The 14,289-nt window shown below is 32.2% G+C and overlaps 1 protein-coding gene across 5 annotated transcripts in view; it reads right to left on the bottom strand.

Annotated features, from left to right (window-relative positions):
* The window catches only part of ST7L (suppression of tumorigenicity 7 like), a 207,135-nt gene that overhangs the window by 164,665 nt on the left and 28,181 nt on the right, over nt 1–14,289 (bottom strand). For all 5 annotated transcript variants that reach the window (XM_036235249.1, XM_016124312.2, XM_016124315.2 and 2 more), the window contains 2 exons: nt 11,629–11,701; nt 10,630–10,732 (listed from right to left, as the gene is read on the bottom strand). In XM_036235249.1, the coding sequence (XP_036091142.1) occupies nt 10,630–10,732; nt 11,629–11,701 (176 nt within the window). The remainder of the gene's footprint in view (nt 1–10,629; nt 10,733–11,628; nt 11,702–14,289) is intronic.

The raw sequence follows: 14,289 nt of genomic DNA, 5'->3' as shown, positions 1-14,289 counted from the left end.
GAATTGCTATATGAATAAACTGAAAGAAAATATAATGGTAACTAACAACCTCTGGAGAAAAGGGAAAGGAGAGGGAAGGGAGGTTAGAAAGGGCATTTGCCACAGAAAAACTCCTTTCCACATCATCCTACAGAGCAGCACCTTGAGAGATAAGCATTTCATATTTCATCTCATCCACCTAAGTCACAGTACTACATACTGGAAAGGCAAAGGCCTCATTGTGCTCTAAGTTTGGGTCTTAGACTTCGGCACCACTTTCCCATTTCTCCTTTTACTCCTGCTATGCCACTCAAAATCTCCAAGAGTGCCTGTTTCTCTTATCTTTTACATATGCTGATATAACTAACATAGGTAGTTTGGCCAATGATATGTAAATCTGCCGCTAAAGAGCTAGTGTCTTCTATGGTGGATGAGACTCGTCTCATCCTAAAGGCTTCCATTTCTGGTCAACAGATGGGTTTTACCTTTTCTATCTTAATTTATTTTTAAAATTTCCCTTGTACTGATAAAAGCCTTTTTTGTTTTGTTTTTAAATGTTCTACTTTATTCTTCCTCCAAGAGCTTCTGTAAGACACAAATAAATTGTCCTCAAGGTATTAACTAGTTCAAATTAGTTAATTCCTAACTGTTTCAACATCTTCACCTTCACCTCATCTTAACAAAGGAATCCCCAAATCTTATACATTCTAAGGCTCTAAAACAATATTTACAAGGAAAGAGTACATACTGAAACAGCTTAAACAGGAAGAGAAAATGGTAACAGAAGTATAAGTAATGACTGCTCGATAATCAAGACTGTTGCCTGACACTCAGTGTTTTAAGCACTTCATATATATCGTCTCATTTAATCGGAAAGCATGATACTCTGACAGAGTAGTCCATTCTGAGAAAGAATTTTTTTTTATTGAAGTATAATTTAAAAAGTCAAATGCACAGATCTTAAGTATGCAGTTCAATGAGTGTTGACAAATGAAGACAAGCAACACCCAAATCAAGACATAGAATATTTCCATCACCTCTGAAAAATTCTCCTTTCCAGTTCATCCCTTACCCTGACCGCCTGAGGCAACTATTGTTCTAATTTCTACCACCACAGATCACTTCTGTCTTTTCTCAAAAGTCATCATTCAGTATGCACTCTTTGGTATAACACTCTATGTTTTGCTTATATCAGTAGTTCTTTCTTTTTATTGCTGAATAGTATCCCACTGAATAAATACATACCAATTTGTATGTTGACTTGTTAAAGCACATTTGGGTTGTTTCCAGTTTGGGGTTATTACGAATAAAGCTTCTATGAACATTCATGTTCAAGTCTTCTGGGGAACATATGGTTTCATTTCTCTTGGGTAGGACTGGAATTGCTGGGGTGAGGTATATGTTTAACTTTTATAAGAAATTGCCAAACGTTTTTACAAAGTGGTTATACCATTTTATACTCTTAGCAGCTATATATAACTGCTTCACATTCTTACCAACATTTTATGAGTCTTTTTAATTACAGTCATAAGCCGCATAACATTTCAGTCAACAGACTGTATATACAACAGTGATCCCATAAGATCATAATGGAGCTTAAAAATGGCCATTGCCTAGTGACCTCGTAGCCATGGTAAGGTTGCACTGCAACCAGTTCCTCATGTGTTTGTGGTGATGCTGGTATAAACAAACATACTGTGCTACCAGTTGCATAAAAATATAGCACATACAATTAATTATACACTGTACATAATATTTGATAATAAACAACTATGTTACTGGTTTACGTATTTACTATACTTTTTATCATTATTTTAGAGTGTACTCTACTTATAAAAAGTTTACTATAAAACACTAAACTGCTAAGTTGGCAAGTCACTTCATACACTTTATGTTTATTACATCTCTCAATTGTGTCATTTTCTCTTGTGCTTGATTTCATCTCATGTTGTTTTATAAATTTGGTGTAGCCTAAGAGTACAGTATATATAAAGTCTACAGTAGTGTAATGTCCTTCACATTTACTCACCACTCACCAAGAGCAACTCCCACTCCTGCAAGCTCGATTCATGGTTCGGTGCCCTATAAAGTGCACCATTTTAAAATTTTTACTGTATTTTTACTGTACCTTTTCTATGTTTAGATACACAAATACTTATTGCTGTGTTACAACAGTTTACAGTATTCAGAAAAGTAACATGCTATACAGGCTTGTAGCCTCAGAGTGATAGGCTATCCCATGTAGCCTAAATGTATAGTAGGCTAGACTATCTAGGTTTGTGTAAGTTTACATGATGATAAAATTGCCTAATGGTGTATTTCTCAAAACATATCTCCATCATTATGAGAAGTATGATTGTACAGCCATTCTGGTAGGTGTGAAATGGTACTTTGTTGTGATTTTATGCTGCATTTGCCTGGTAACTAATGATGTTGTGCATCTCTTTGTGTTTATTGGATATTCCAACATCTTTTATGAGGTATCTGTTTAAGGTTTTTGACCATTTTTCATATTAAGTTGACTTTTATATATTTATATATTCTGGATATGAGTCCTTTGCCAAACAAACTGCAATTTTTTTCTCTATCTGTGGACTACCTTTTCATTTTCTTGACACTGTCTTTAATGAGCAGAATTTAAAATTTTTGAAAAGGCCAATTAAAAGTTTTTTTTCTCTTCTAGCTCAGTGCCTTTTGTGCCCTGGGAAATCTTTGCCTGCTCCAAGTTTCAAAGATATTCTTAGATGTTTTCTTCTAGATATTGCATAGTTTTAACTTTTACATTTAGGTCAATTATCCATCTCAAATTAATGTTTGTGTATACTATAAAAAAATTCATGATTCCCCCCGCCCGACATTCAGATGTCCAAATGTTCCAGCACCATTTGCTGAAAAGTTTCCTTTCCCCATTGAATTGCATTGGTGCTTTAGTAAAAATTCAACTGTCAGTATATATGTGAATATATTTCTGGACTTCTTATTCTGTGATTTTATTTTTAAGGTAATTTTGTTCAAATTTAAATAGAAAAGTAATAAAAATTTAGAAGAATTTGGTAGTGGTATGCTTATTTTAAAAAACTTTCAATGAAATATTGTGGCAAGGTATTGCTAGATTTTAAATTAAAGTTAGACAACACTACTCTGATGTGTAAAGTGTCATAATAAGAACAATACCTTTATAATAGATCATTGACATTCATGGATTTAATTTTTCAATTTCAATCATTGGTAATATCTCTAAACACCCATGATTTATAAGGCCATAATTTTGCTAAGGCACAAATTTGAATCATGTGCGCTAAGGCTTGTGCACATATATGAGTAACTTACCTAATGAATAACTCCAGCTGACTCTTCAGCATCCATATCTCAGATAAGTTCATGACCCATTCCCATGTTTACCTTTCATGGGTGAAATTATATGTTACAATGGTGTTTTCAACTACGGAGATTCACAATGGTTTTGGACCATATTCATCAAGAATCTCATTGGCCTACTATAATAATAATGTTAAACAATACCTTCGATAGTAAGAGACAAACTTAAAAATGTACAAAGGAACTGAATAGACATTTAACCAAAAAAGATATACAAATGGCTAATAAACACATTAAAAGATGTTCAACTTCATTAGTCATTTAGGAAATGCAAACCAAAACCAAAATAGATACCATTTCACACCTCCTAGGATAACTATAATCAAAAGACAGGCAATAACAAGTGTTGGCAAGAAGGTACAGAAATTGGAGCCCTCACACATTACTGGTTGGAATGTAAAACAGCACAGCCACTTTGGAAAACAGCATGGTATAGTCTCTCAAAAAGCTAAACATGGAATTACAATGTGATCCATCAATTCTGCTCCTAGGTACGTACGACTAAGAGAAGTGAAACCAAGAGTTCACACAAAAACTTGCACATATTCATAATATTCATAGCAGCATTGCTTATAATAACCAAAGTTGAACCACCTCAAATGTCCATTAACTGACGAATGGGTAAACAAAATGTAGCTTATCAATACAATGGAATATTATTCAGACATAAAAAGAAATGAAGTATTGATACATGCTACATTACGCTAAGTGGAAGCAGTCAGACACAAAAGGCTACATATTATATGATTCTAAATTCATAGAGACAGAAAACAGATTAATGGTTGGGAAGGATTGGGGGAGAGAGGTACAGCATTTCTTTTTGGGTTAATGAAAATGTTCTAGAATTAAGATAGTGGTGATGATTATACAACCCCATGAATATACTAAAAACCACTGAAATGTGTACTCTAAAAGGGTAACTTTTATGACATGGTTTATCTCAATTAAAAAGACAATACCGTCTGTAAAGCTTCTTGATGGTTGGACAATGAATATGAGACAGTAGAATGAAATAGGATGCTATGTGATATTTAGAAAGTATGAAATATTTTCTACTATAAAATAAAAAATCTGTCAATTTCTATAGTGGCTGAAAGATGCACAATCTTTTTCTTGTTTGGTGACTAAAAAAAATTGTTAATTGAACCAAAGTCATAGGTAGGTAATGAAGAAAAAGTCGAAAACCATGAAAACATGCTGTTCTAATTTTTAACTATTATTATTGGTTACTGCACACTGAAATTCATTCAGTAGATTAAAAAAATCTGTACAAGCAATCGATATTAATGAAATATCTAAAGCAAATCATAGCCTGAAGAGATTTATGTGATCTTTCTCTATTGCACTTCTAATAGTTTCCAGCTTTAACAAATTGCACAGCTCCAGACCTACAGCCATTTCTGTTATAGCTATGTGGAAAGTTGCCAAAAATGTTTCTTGCTAAAACAGCTTTATCCTTTGTCATTTTACTGGTAACATTCATAAAATATTTGTCAAATCTGCATAATAAATTTGTAAGATTAAAAGAAGAGTTAAAATATAGATATATATTTAAATGTCACTGTTCATTAGCTTAAATAAATTATCACCACCCACAGCCAAAGTCTGAGGAAGAAAACCCCTAAAGCCCTTTATGTTTGCTTGGCTCCAGCTGACAGTCAGGAATATAGACCATAATATGAGAGTGAGAGAGAGACAGGGGGGCAGGGGAGAGAAAGGGGGAGGGAGAGTGAATGAGAGAGGGAAAGAGAAAATGAATCTGAATCTGTACATACTTCACTTTAAAACCCTAGCAAACACACAGCAGCAAATTCCAGAGCTTTCCCAGTTCATATAACACTAATGTTATTTAAGTGGAACATTATCCAAGTTGCTGCACCTTAAAATTTTACCAAAAAAACCTTAATAATTATCCTGTTTGATAACACCCAGTTAAGGTGTCTATCCACAAAGAATAATGTAAGATTATAGCACCATCCTACTTAGCTGGACATTTTAAGAGTTGAATCGTCAACTGGCTTTGACATAAAGTTGAAGGGGAAATAGTTAAATTTCTACCTATAAACAAAAATGATTTTAAAATGTTAAAGTATATATATCTTATATACTTTTTAAATACATATTTTTATCTATTAAATTATATATATTTAAGTTTCACGGAGGTATACTTTACATATCACAAATTCACTGTTGTAAGTATACAGTTCAATGATTTTTTAGTAAATTTATACAGCTATGCAACAATCACCACAAAAAGTTCCCTTGTGCCTGTTTACAGTCAATCCCTACTCCTATCCCTGGATTCAGGGAACACTGATCTGCTTTGTGGGTCTGTAGTTTTGCCTGTTCTAGAAATTGCATTAAAATGTAATCATAAAATATGTGTGTCTGGCTTCTTTCACTTGATATAAAGTATTTGAGGTTAATCTTTATTGTTGCATGTACTTATAGTTTGTTCCATTTTAATTCTAAGAAGTGTTCCATTGTATAGATATATCATAACTTATTCATTCATTCACCTATCTTTGATTGTTTCAAGTTTTGGGCTACTGTGAATAATACTGCTGCGAATATTTATATACCTGTATACTTGCATACAAGTCTTTGTATGGACATATGTTTTCATTGCTCTTGAGTAGATACCTAGGAATGGAATTGATGCTCATATTGTAAGCAACTATGTTTAACTGCAAACTGTTTTTCAAATTAGCTATACTATTTTACATGCACAACAACAATGTATGCAGCTTTGCCACATTCTTGTCAACACTTGGTATTGCCAGTCTTTTTGAGTAAAGCCATTCTAGTGGGTATGAAGTAATATCATACTGTGGTTTTAACTTCTATTTATCAATGACTAATGATGATGAGTATCTTTTAATGTGCTTATAGGCTATTGGTATATTTTCTTTAGTGAAGTGATTATTCATATCCTCTGTCCATGTTTTAATTGAGTTGTTTGTCCTCCTATTATTTGTATTGTAAGAGTTTTTTATAATTCTGGACATAAATCCTTCAATAGATAATATGATTTGCAAATACCTTCTCCCAGTCTTTTGCCTGTCTTTACATTTTCTTAATGATGACTTTCGAAGAACCGATGTTTTAAGAAGTCCAATTTTATAAACTTTTTTCTTTTGTAATGGTGTTTTTGATGAAATCTTTGCCTAACTCAAGGCCTCAAAGATTTTCTGCTGTTTCTAGAAGTTTTATAATTTTATCTCTTAAACTTAGATCTGCAATCCATTTTGAGTTAATTTTTTATATGGTATGAGGGAAGGGGTCTAGGTCCTCCCCTCAAATCCACCTAATTATTCCAGCACCATTTGTTGAAAAGACTATTCTTTCTCATTAAATTGCCTTGGAAATCTTGTTGAAAATCAACTGACCATAAATATGCATATTTACTTCTGGACTCTCTGTTGTCTTCCAATAACCTATACTTCAATCTTTATGCCAATATTATACTATCTTAATTACTATATAAAATGTCTGGAAGAAAAAAAAACCTTTAAAAATGGGTAGTATAAATCCTCCAACTTTGCTCTTCTTTCTCAAAAAATTTTTGGCTATTCTAGGAGCCTTGCATTTTCATATAAATTTTAGCATGAGGCTGTCAATTTCTACAAATAAACCTGCTAGGATTTTTAAAAGGAAATACATTGAACCTACAGATCAATTAGGGAGAACAGCGATCTTAACAATATTAAGTCTTCCAATTCATAAATATGGTATATCTCTTCCATTTATATAGGTCTTCTTTCATTTCTCTCAGACTTGTTTCAAAGTATTTCAGTGTATATCTGTGTGTGTTTTGAAAAAAGAAAAGTATCCCTAAAGGCATCATAGAATACTTAGAGCAGATTCAACCTGAGAGCTAATATATATTACCTATCCAACACTTTAATTTTGTAATTAGGGCAATGACTGCATTTCCACTAAGCTCCCCCTATCCATGTGCCTCTACTAGTAGTTTTGAAAATTAATGTATAATTTATATCATCAGAACTGTTACTATTGAGAATACATTTTTGCATGAGAAGAAGTCTATAACCATAGGAAACGATAGTTCATATTTTGGTATTTTGAGTAGGAATAAAATAAAATTTTTAGACATCTTAGTGGTGTATTTAATTTCAATAGTTCTGATTAATAACTACTATTCATTTTCTTACACAAGAAACAGATTCCCATCTCATCCTGGATAATAACAATAACAATCACTTCTGTTTTGCTTACTATGTAACAGGCAGTCTTCTAAGCACTTTAAAGATATGAACTCATTTAATCTTAATAACAACTCTAAGAGGTAGGGAATATTATGCCCATTTGACACAAGAGGAAACTCAAGTCCACAGAGGTTAAATAACTTGTCCAAGGTCATACAGCTAGGAAATAGTAAAGCCCAAATCCAAACCTAGACAGTCTAGTTACAGAATCCATTCTGTAAACTACTTGGAAGCATGAGACAGCACGGCATTTCAAATAAAAGTATTTTCAGACCTCTGCTTTCAATAGTGGAACACTAGGTAATTCAGATCAATCCTCCCAGACAACATATAAAAATCTAATTAAATACATCATATAATTAACAGAAGGTAAGAAATTATCAGCCCGCAGTCCAATGAAGGCAGAAATCAGAGAAGTAATGCAGACTTGGGGCTTCTTTTACTGTAGCAACATTTGCCAATTCTTGACAAGATGGCTAAGAGGCTGTTCACCCTATTTTGTCAGTGTCTTAAGGCTAGGGTAACAAAGTCAGAGTGACAAGCCCTGGCAAACTGCTCAAGATTGGATTGGGACCCTGAAAGTCTTCTTCCTAAAAATAAGAGTGAATCAGAAATAAACTAGAACTTTCAAGGACTATAGCTCACTTTCAAGGCATCTAGATGGACCAAAATTTATCAGTCCCTGAAACTGAATTAAGGTGATCCTGTCCTGCTTGTGCTTCTTCCAGACCTCTAAGAGCAAAGAAAATACTCTCTGAAGAAAGATAATATTATTTGAGGTTTTAAGTTATTTCTACAATTTCAAACACCTGGCACATAGTCAAAGAAAATGTGGCATAAGAGAAAACAAGACAATAGGAACATGATGCAGTAGGAAAAAAGAAAACAGAGACAGATACATGGAAGTTCCAGATATTGGAACTATCAGAGAAAGACTTTATTACTTTAAACTATTTTAAAAGAGATAAAAGACTATATTTAAAATTTTGGTAGAGATTAGATGCGAAAAATAAACAGAAATTCAAAAATTGAAAAATATTTCAAAGGAGTGAAACTACACAAAGTATATTCTCTAACCACAATGCAATTATGCTAGAAAACAATAACAAAAATATAATCTTATATATTTGGAAATTAAGGAATATACCTCTAAATGGAATAAATATATCTCTAAATCAAAGCGGAAACAATGGAAATTAGGAAACATTTTGAACTAAATTATATAAAAGATATTACTATAGTATGCAGTTAAAATTGTGGTTAGAAAGAGGTTTATAGGCTTAAATAGATAGATTAGAAAAAGAAAGGCTGAAAATTAATGAGTTAAGTATCTATGTAAGAAGATACAAGAAACAAAAACAAAAAACAAAACTGGGCCAAAGAAAGCTGAAGGAATGCCATAAAGAACAGAAATGAATGAACCAGAAAACAAATAGCAGAGAGGATCAACAAAGCCAGAGCTTGGCTCTTTGCAACTAATAAAATTGATAGATCCCTAGAGAATTTGACCAAGGGAGGGAGAAAAGGTAGCCAGTATTGGTAATTAAAAAGCGGATGTTATAACAAATCCAATAAATATTAACAAGGTAATAAAAGAATTTTATGAAATCTTTATGCCAATAAAATTTGAAAATTTTGATGAGATAAATTCCTAGAAAAATACAACTTCACAAAAACCAATATAAGAATAAGAAATTTGAATAGTTAAGCAATGGTTAAAGAAATTGAATTTGTAATTAAACTATTAAACTAAAGAAGTAAAATCTGTAACAAAAAAAATCCTTCTTATGAGGAAAACTCCAGAATCAGATGACTTTTTCAGGAAATTCTACTTGTTGCTTAAAGCAGAAATAATTTTAATTTTACACAAATTATTCCAGAGGAAATAAAAAGAGTGACCACTCCTTGTTTTATAAAGTCAACAAAAGAAAAGTATAAACCAAAAATATAAGAAAAGGAAGTGAACATACTGGATGTCAGAATAATAGTTACCTTTAGCAAGAGGGAAGAAGCTGTAATTGAGGAAGGGCAGTCAGGTGGGCTTTTGTGGGATGGTAATGTTGTTTTTTTTTTGGCCTCAGTGGTAGTTTCCACTCATTTGTTTTATAATAAATCTTTAAGATGCATGGTTCTGTTTTGTTTTTTTTTACTTTGCTATATATGTATTATAATTCACAATTAAAAAAATTTAATTAAATTTATGGAACAAGTGTCATTTCTTAGATTTTAGTAATTTTCTTGACTCTACTCTTTACTTACTCTAACCGATATACAACTTTCATTTCTTGTAAATTATCTTTTAGAGATTAATCTCTTCAATGTCCACTAGCTTCCAAATTCTATTAATACAGATTATATGAAATCAATAGTTACAATTACATTTTGTAGTGAAGGCATCTATTCTTGAATATTCTACACTTCCTAACATGGGCATTGTTTTTAATACCCACAATTTAATCTTGGGAGACAACACGCACAGATAAACCAACAATCTGTATGTATGTCTGCAAAGTGCACAATAAAAAGACAAATGAGATGGATGTAGTCTCATCTGGAACTAAATAAACATTAACTCGGCAGTTTTTTCTGGGAACTTCCATATCTGTTTCCTATTACTGATTATTTTAATCTATTTATTGGCGGTCTTGTCTACCTAGCTCTAGTTCAAAACCCAGGCATCTGTCTAGATATAAAAAGCTTTCACAGTAACAGGAAATTTGATTTAATGATCTGAAATGTGAATGATCTTTTATTAAGACCAAGCCATTTTATTTCTTCTCCATAACTATAGTAGAGGGAACAGCTAAGCAAACACATTTCAAATTTTATTTTGACAAGAACTGCAAAACCTATAATGAACTACTGCTCTTATGTACCTTCTAAATGCCTTTTAACATCTCTTTTAAGGTGAATAATAAGCATCAAATTATAGCAGACTAAACAATTCTGACTCAAATAATGGAGACCCAAACTTTGGTCTATGCACTGTGATCAAATTGACAAACTTAAAAGCAGTATTTTTTTTTATCATAAAAGTTCTCACTTTTGGGACATGAGGATTAAATTCCACAGCTCTATGAATCGCTTCCACAGCATTAATTTCTGCTGTGTTTAACCCTCTTCTGGAGGCTGTTTCTGGAGAGAATCTGTAAGAAAAATGACAAAATAAAGAAATGAATATAAAAAAAATACATGGATTTAGATCATAATCTAGCCCCTGATCAGAGGTTTCTGGTGATGGCTAAAGATAAAGCCAAATAACTAAACATGAAAGTAAAGACTTTGGTCTAGCATATAAAAAAAGGCAGCATAAGAAGTGAAAATCTTCAAATTCAGGTAAAGAAAGGCTTCAGGAGAAGTTCACTGAAGGTTCACTTGGGGAAAGAATAAAAGAAAGGCTACACAGCGATATCCAGAGAATCTCATGAAATAGTACATTCTTATCATATTTTAATTGAGGAGAAAGAGATTGAATATTCCATTCTAATCCATATCAAGGTGTAGTAATCTCAGGTGAAAAAAATTGTCACCAAGGTGGTTTCTGAATAGCTTACCTGTGGAATAGAGACATTCATTAAGGGCAGCCAAAAAATACAAGGTATACGGAATAACTCAGAGTAGATAATATGAAACCTATTTCCCTACCACACACCTTATCATCATCATCATAACTGCTATGTACTGCATGCACTTTCTTTCCAGCATTGCTTTAGGCATTTATTATACATAATCCTCACATAACCAACCACCTTACAGTATTACTCTCATTTTACAGATGAGGAAGAGACTCAAACTGATTAACTTGCCCAAAGTTCCAAAGCCTAACTATGTGGTAGACCTGAATTTGAACCCAGGTTTACTTAGCTCTAAAAACCTTGCCCTTTCCACTACTACACATAGTAAGAAGCCTCAAGGGCTTATTCAGAAAGGGTTATTCGGAAAGTAGAAAGGAAAACGAGCATTGTTTGAAGTCAATGGATGACATACATAATATTGAGGTCGGCAGTCTTTTTAAATTATTTTATTTTTCATAACTACTTACTTATCTGAAACAGTCCTTGTCTTCAATAGTGCTGCTGTATAACAGATTGCTGCTGACTTTGGAAGGCTTATATCTGTAATAATAATTTTCAATTTTGGTAAGAATCAAAAAAATACCTGGAGACAATTTTTAATAAGAATAATTCATAGTACAAATTCAACAGATATAATATAGTAGTAGAAACATGAGGACATTTAGTTAGAAGACCTAAGTTCAAATCTTGATTCTACTATTTACTAGCTATGCATTCCTTGAACAAGTAGCAACTTCTTTAACCACAGTTTTCTCTTGTCAAAATAGAAAAATGGTACCTTTCTGAAAGAGATTAAATTAAATTATGTCTGTGAAAGCCCTCAGCACAATGGTAAAAAGGACTTAAGAAATGTTTGTAATAATTTGCTTTCAATAATACTATTCAGGGAAAAAGGCACAGTATACTTAGAACTACTATGTAAAAACTCAACCTATTCACAGAGAAAAACTAAGATTCAATAAAAATATTTAACTGTAGTTAAATCCAAGTGATACAACCCTGGGTAGTTTTAATTTTTTCTTCTCCTGTGTTTTAGTATTTTCTACATTTTCTTAAATGACTTTTTTTTACAGAAAATAATTAATCAGAAATTATAATGAAATAATTATATAAATTTTTTCTTAAAGAATGCCCAAAATAGAAAATCAATCAATGTGATATACCACATAAACAAAATGAAGGATAAAAGTTATTGATCACATCAATAGATGCAGAAAGCATTTTAAAAAAATTTAACATTGATTTATAATAAAAATTCTCAGCAAAGTGAATATACAAGGAACATACCTCAATATAATAAAGGCCATTTGTGATAAAACACAGCTAACATCATATCATACTCAATGCTGAAAAGCTGAAAGCTTTTTCTCTAAGATCAGGACAAGACAAGATTGCCCACTCTCATCACTCTTATTCAACATAGTACTGGAAGTCCTAGCCATAACAATCAGGCAGAAAAAGAAACAAAAGGCATCCAAATTGGAAAGAAAGTAGTAATGTCACTATTTGCAGATGACATGAGTGAAAAAAATGAAGGGAATTAAGAAGTACAAACTGCCAGTTATATAAGTAGTCACAGAGATGTAAAGTACAGCATAGTGAATATAGTCTATAATTGTAAAAACTATGTATGGGGCTTATCATGGAGATCACTTCGTAAGGTATAAAAATGTCTAGCCAATCAATATACTTGAAACTAATAAAAGAATACCTAAAATAATGTCATCAGGAAAGTAAGACTACAGAATTCCCTTGAAGTTTCAGATTCCATAGTTATACCAGTAAATGGAGAACTAAAAAAGTAAATTTGCTTTTAACTTTCTCAGAATTCTAGAATAGTAAAAACTAGGGACTCATAAAAACAACTGAAAATACAGACGTTTATCTGTTAGTTTTATTTTTAATGAATCAGGTCCTAGCTGATGTTTTATTTTTGGTCTTTAAGCTTGTTTATCATAGTATCATAAGCAGGCCATGTATCTGATAAGTTACAGATGGAAAGATTTCTCATAAATTTCTTCATGAGCTTACATATTCTGAAGTACTTCTTAAGAATTCCAGATGTTTAAAAGAAATAAACTTCACTTTCCAAGTGTAACACATTTCAAACCTTCCAAGTCATGAGCATTCCAAAGCTAACGGCTAAAAACTTACAACTGGACAAGTGTGAATAAGTGACTTCTGTGTTCTGTTATAGTGAGAGAGATGATCAGAAACATTATGCTACTTAGGATGTTCTCAGTTTGGGCTTAAAAGCTGACGCCTCACTAAGAATGAGGAGAAAGGCTAAGCTTAAAAATTCTCTCAACTCCATTTGTGGTAAATTAGCACTATTATAGTATAATACTAAAAACAGCCAGTATATTGACTTCTTACTACTGGAAGGCTAGTAAACAAATAAATGGAATACCTGGATTTAAGTTCAGGCCTGCCTCTTACAGGCTGGAAACCTTACTCAATCATTAAACCCTCTTCGACTGCAGTTTCCTTATATACTTACTAACTGGAGATAGTAAAAGTACTTGTCTCTCCACCTCACAAGATTATTATGAGGATCAGATAAGAAAAATTATACTTTGTAACTAAAAAGCACAGCAAAAATTTTATTCTGAATTCTTTTTTTTTCTTTTGGTCAGAAAATCTTATTCATAATTTAATTACTTATTAATCTTGGAAGAAAGACATTTTATACATCTTGCACTTTATTTTGCACAAACATTTGATTAAAATTATCCCTCCAGTTTAAGGGGCAAATCTCACTCTGAATACAGCTTTTGTTTTGGGCCAATCTGTCATGGCAATAAATAATTATGTATTTAAGAAAAAACAATATTTGTATTTGACTTAATGTACTCTTACATTTATGCAATTATATATACATCTTTGAATTGCAACTTACCAAAAGAGTTTCTATGTAACAGCTTAATGTTTTGTTTTCCTGACAAAATATTCTGAATTACTCTTATACATACTGCTAAGCAACTTCTGTTAAGTACCCTGACACTCCAAAACAAATGAGGTACCATCCTATGTGAATAGCAACCTATACTTTTCCAATTATCTCACATAACACACTATACTTCGATGTAACTACTATTCATTTATCTGTATGTTCCACTAAACTATAA

This window comes from Rousettus aegyptiacus, unplaced genomic scaffold (assembly GCF_014176215.1).
Source record: "Rousettus aegyptiacus isolate mRouAeg1 unplaced genomic scaffold, mRouAeg1.p scaffold_m13_p_17, whole genome shotgun sequence".
NCBI classification, from domain to species: domain Eukaryota; kingdom Metazoa; phylum Chordata; class Mammalia; order Chiroptera; family Pteropodidae; genus Rousettus; species Rousettus aegyptiacus.
This window is presented reverse-complemented; position numbering and strand designations above follow the sequence as displayed.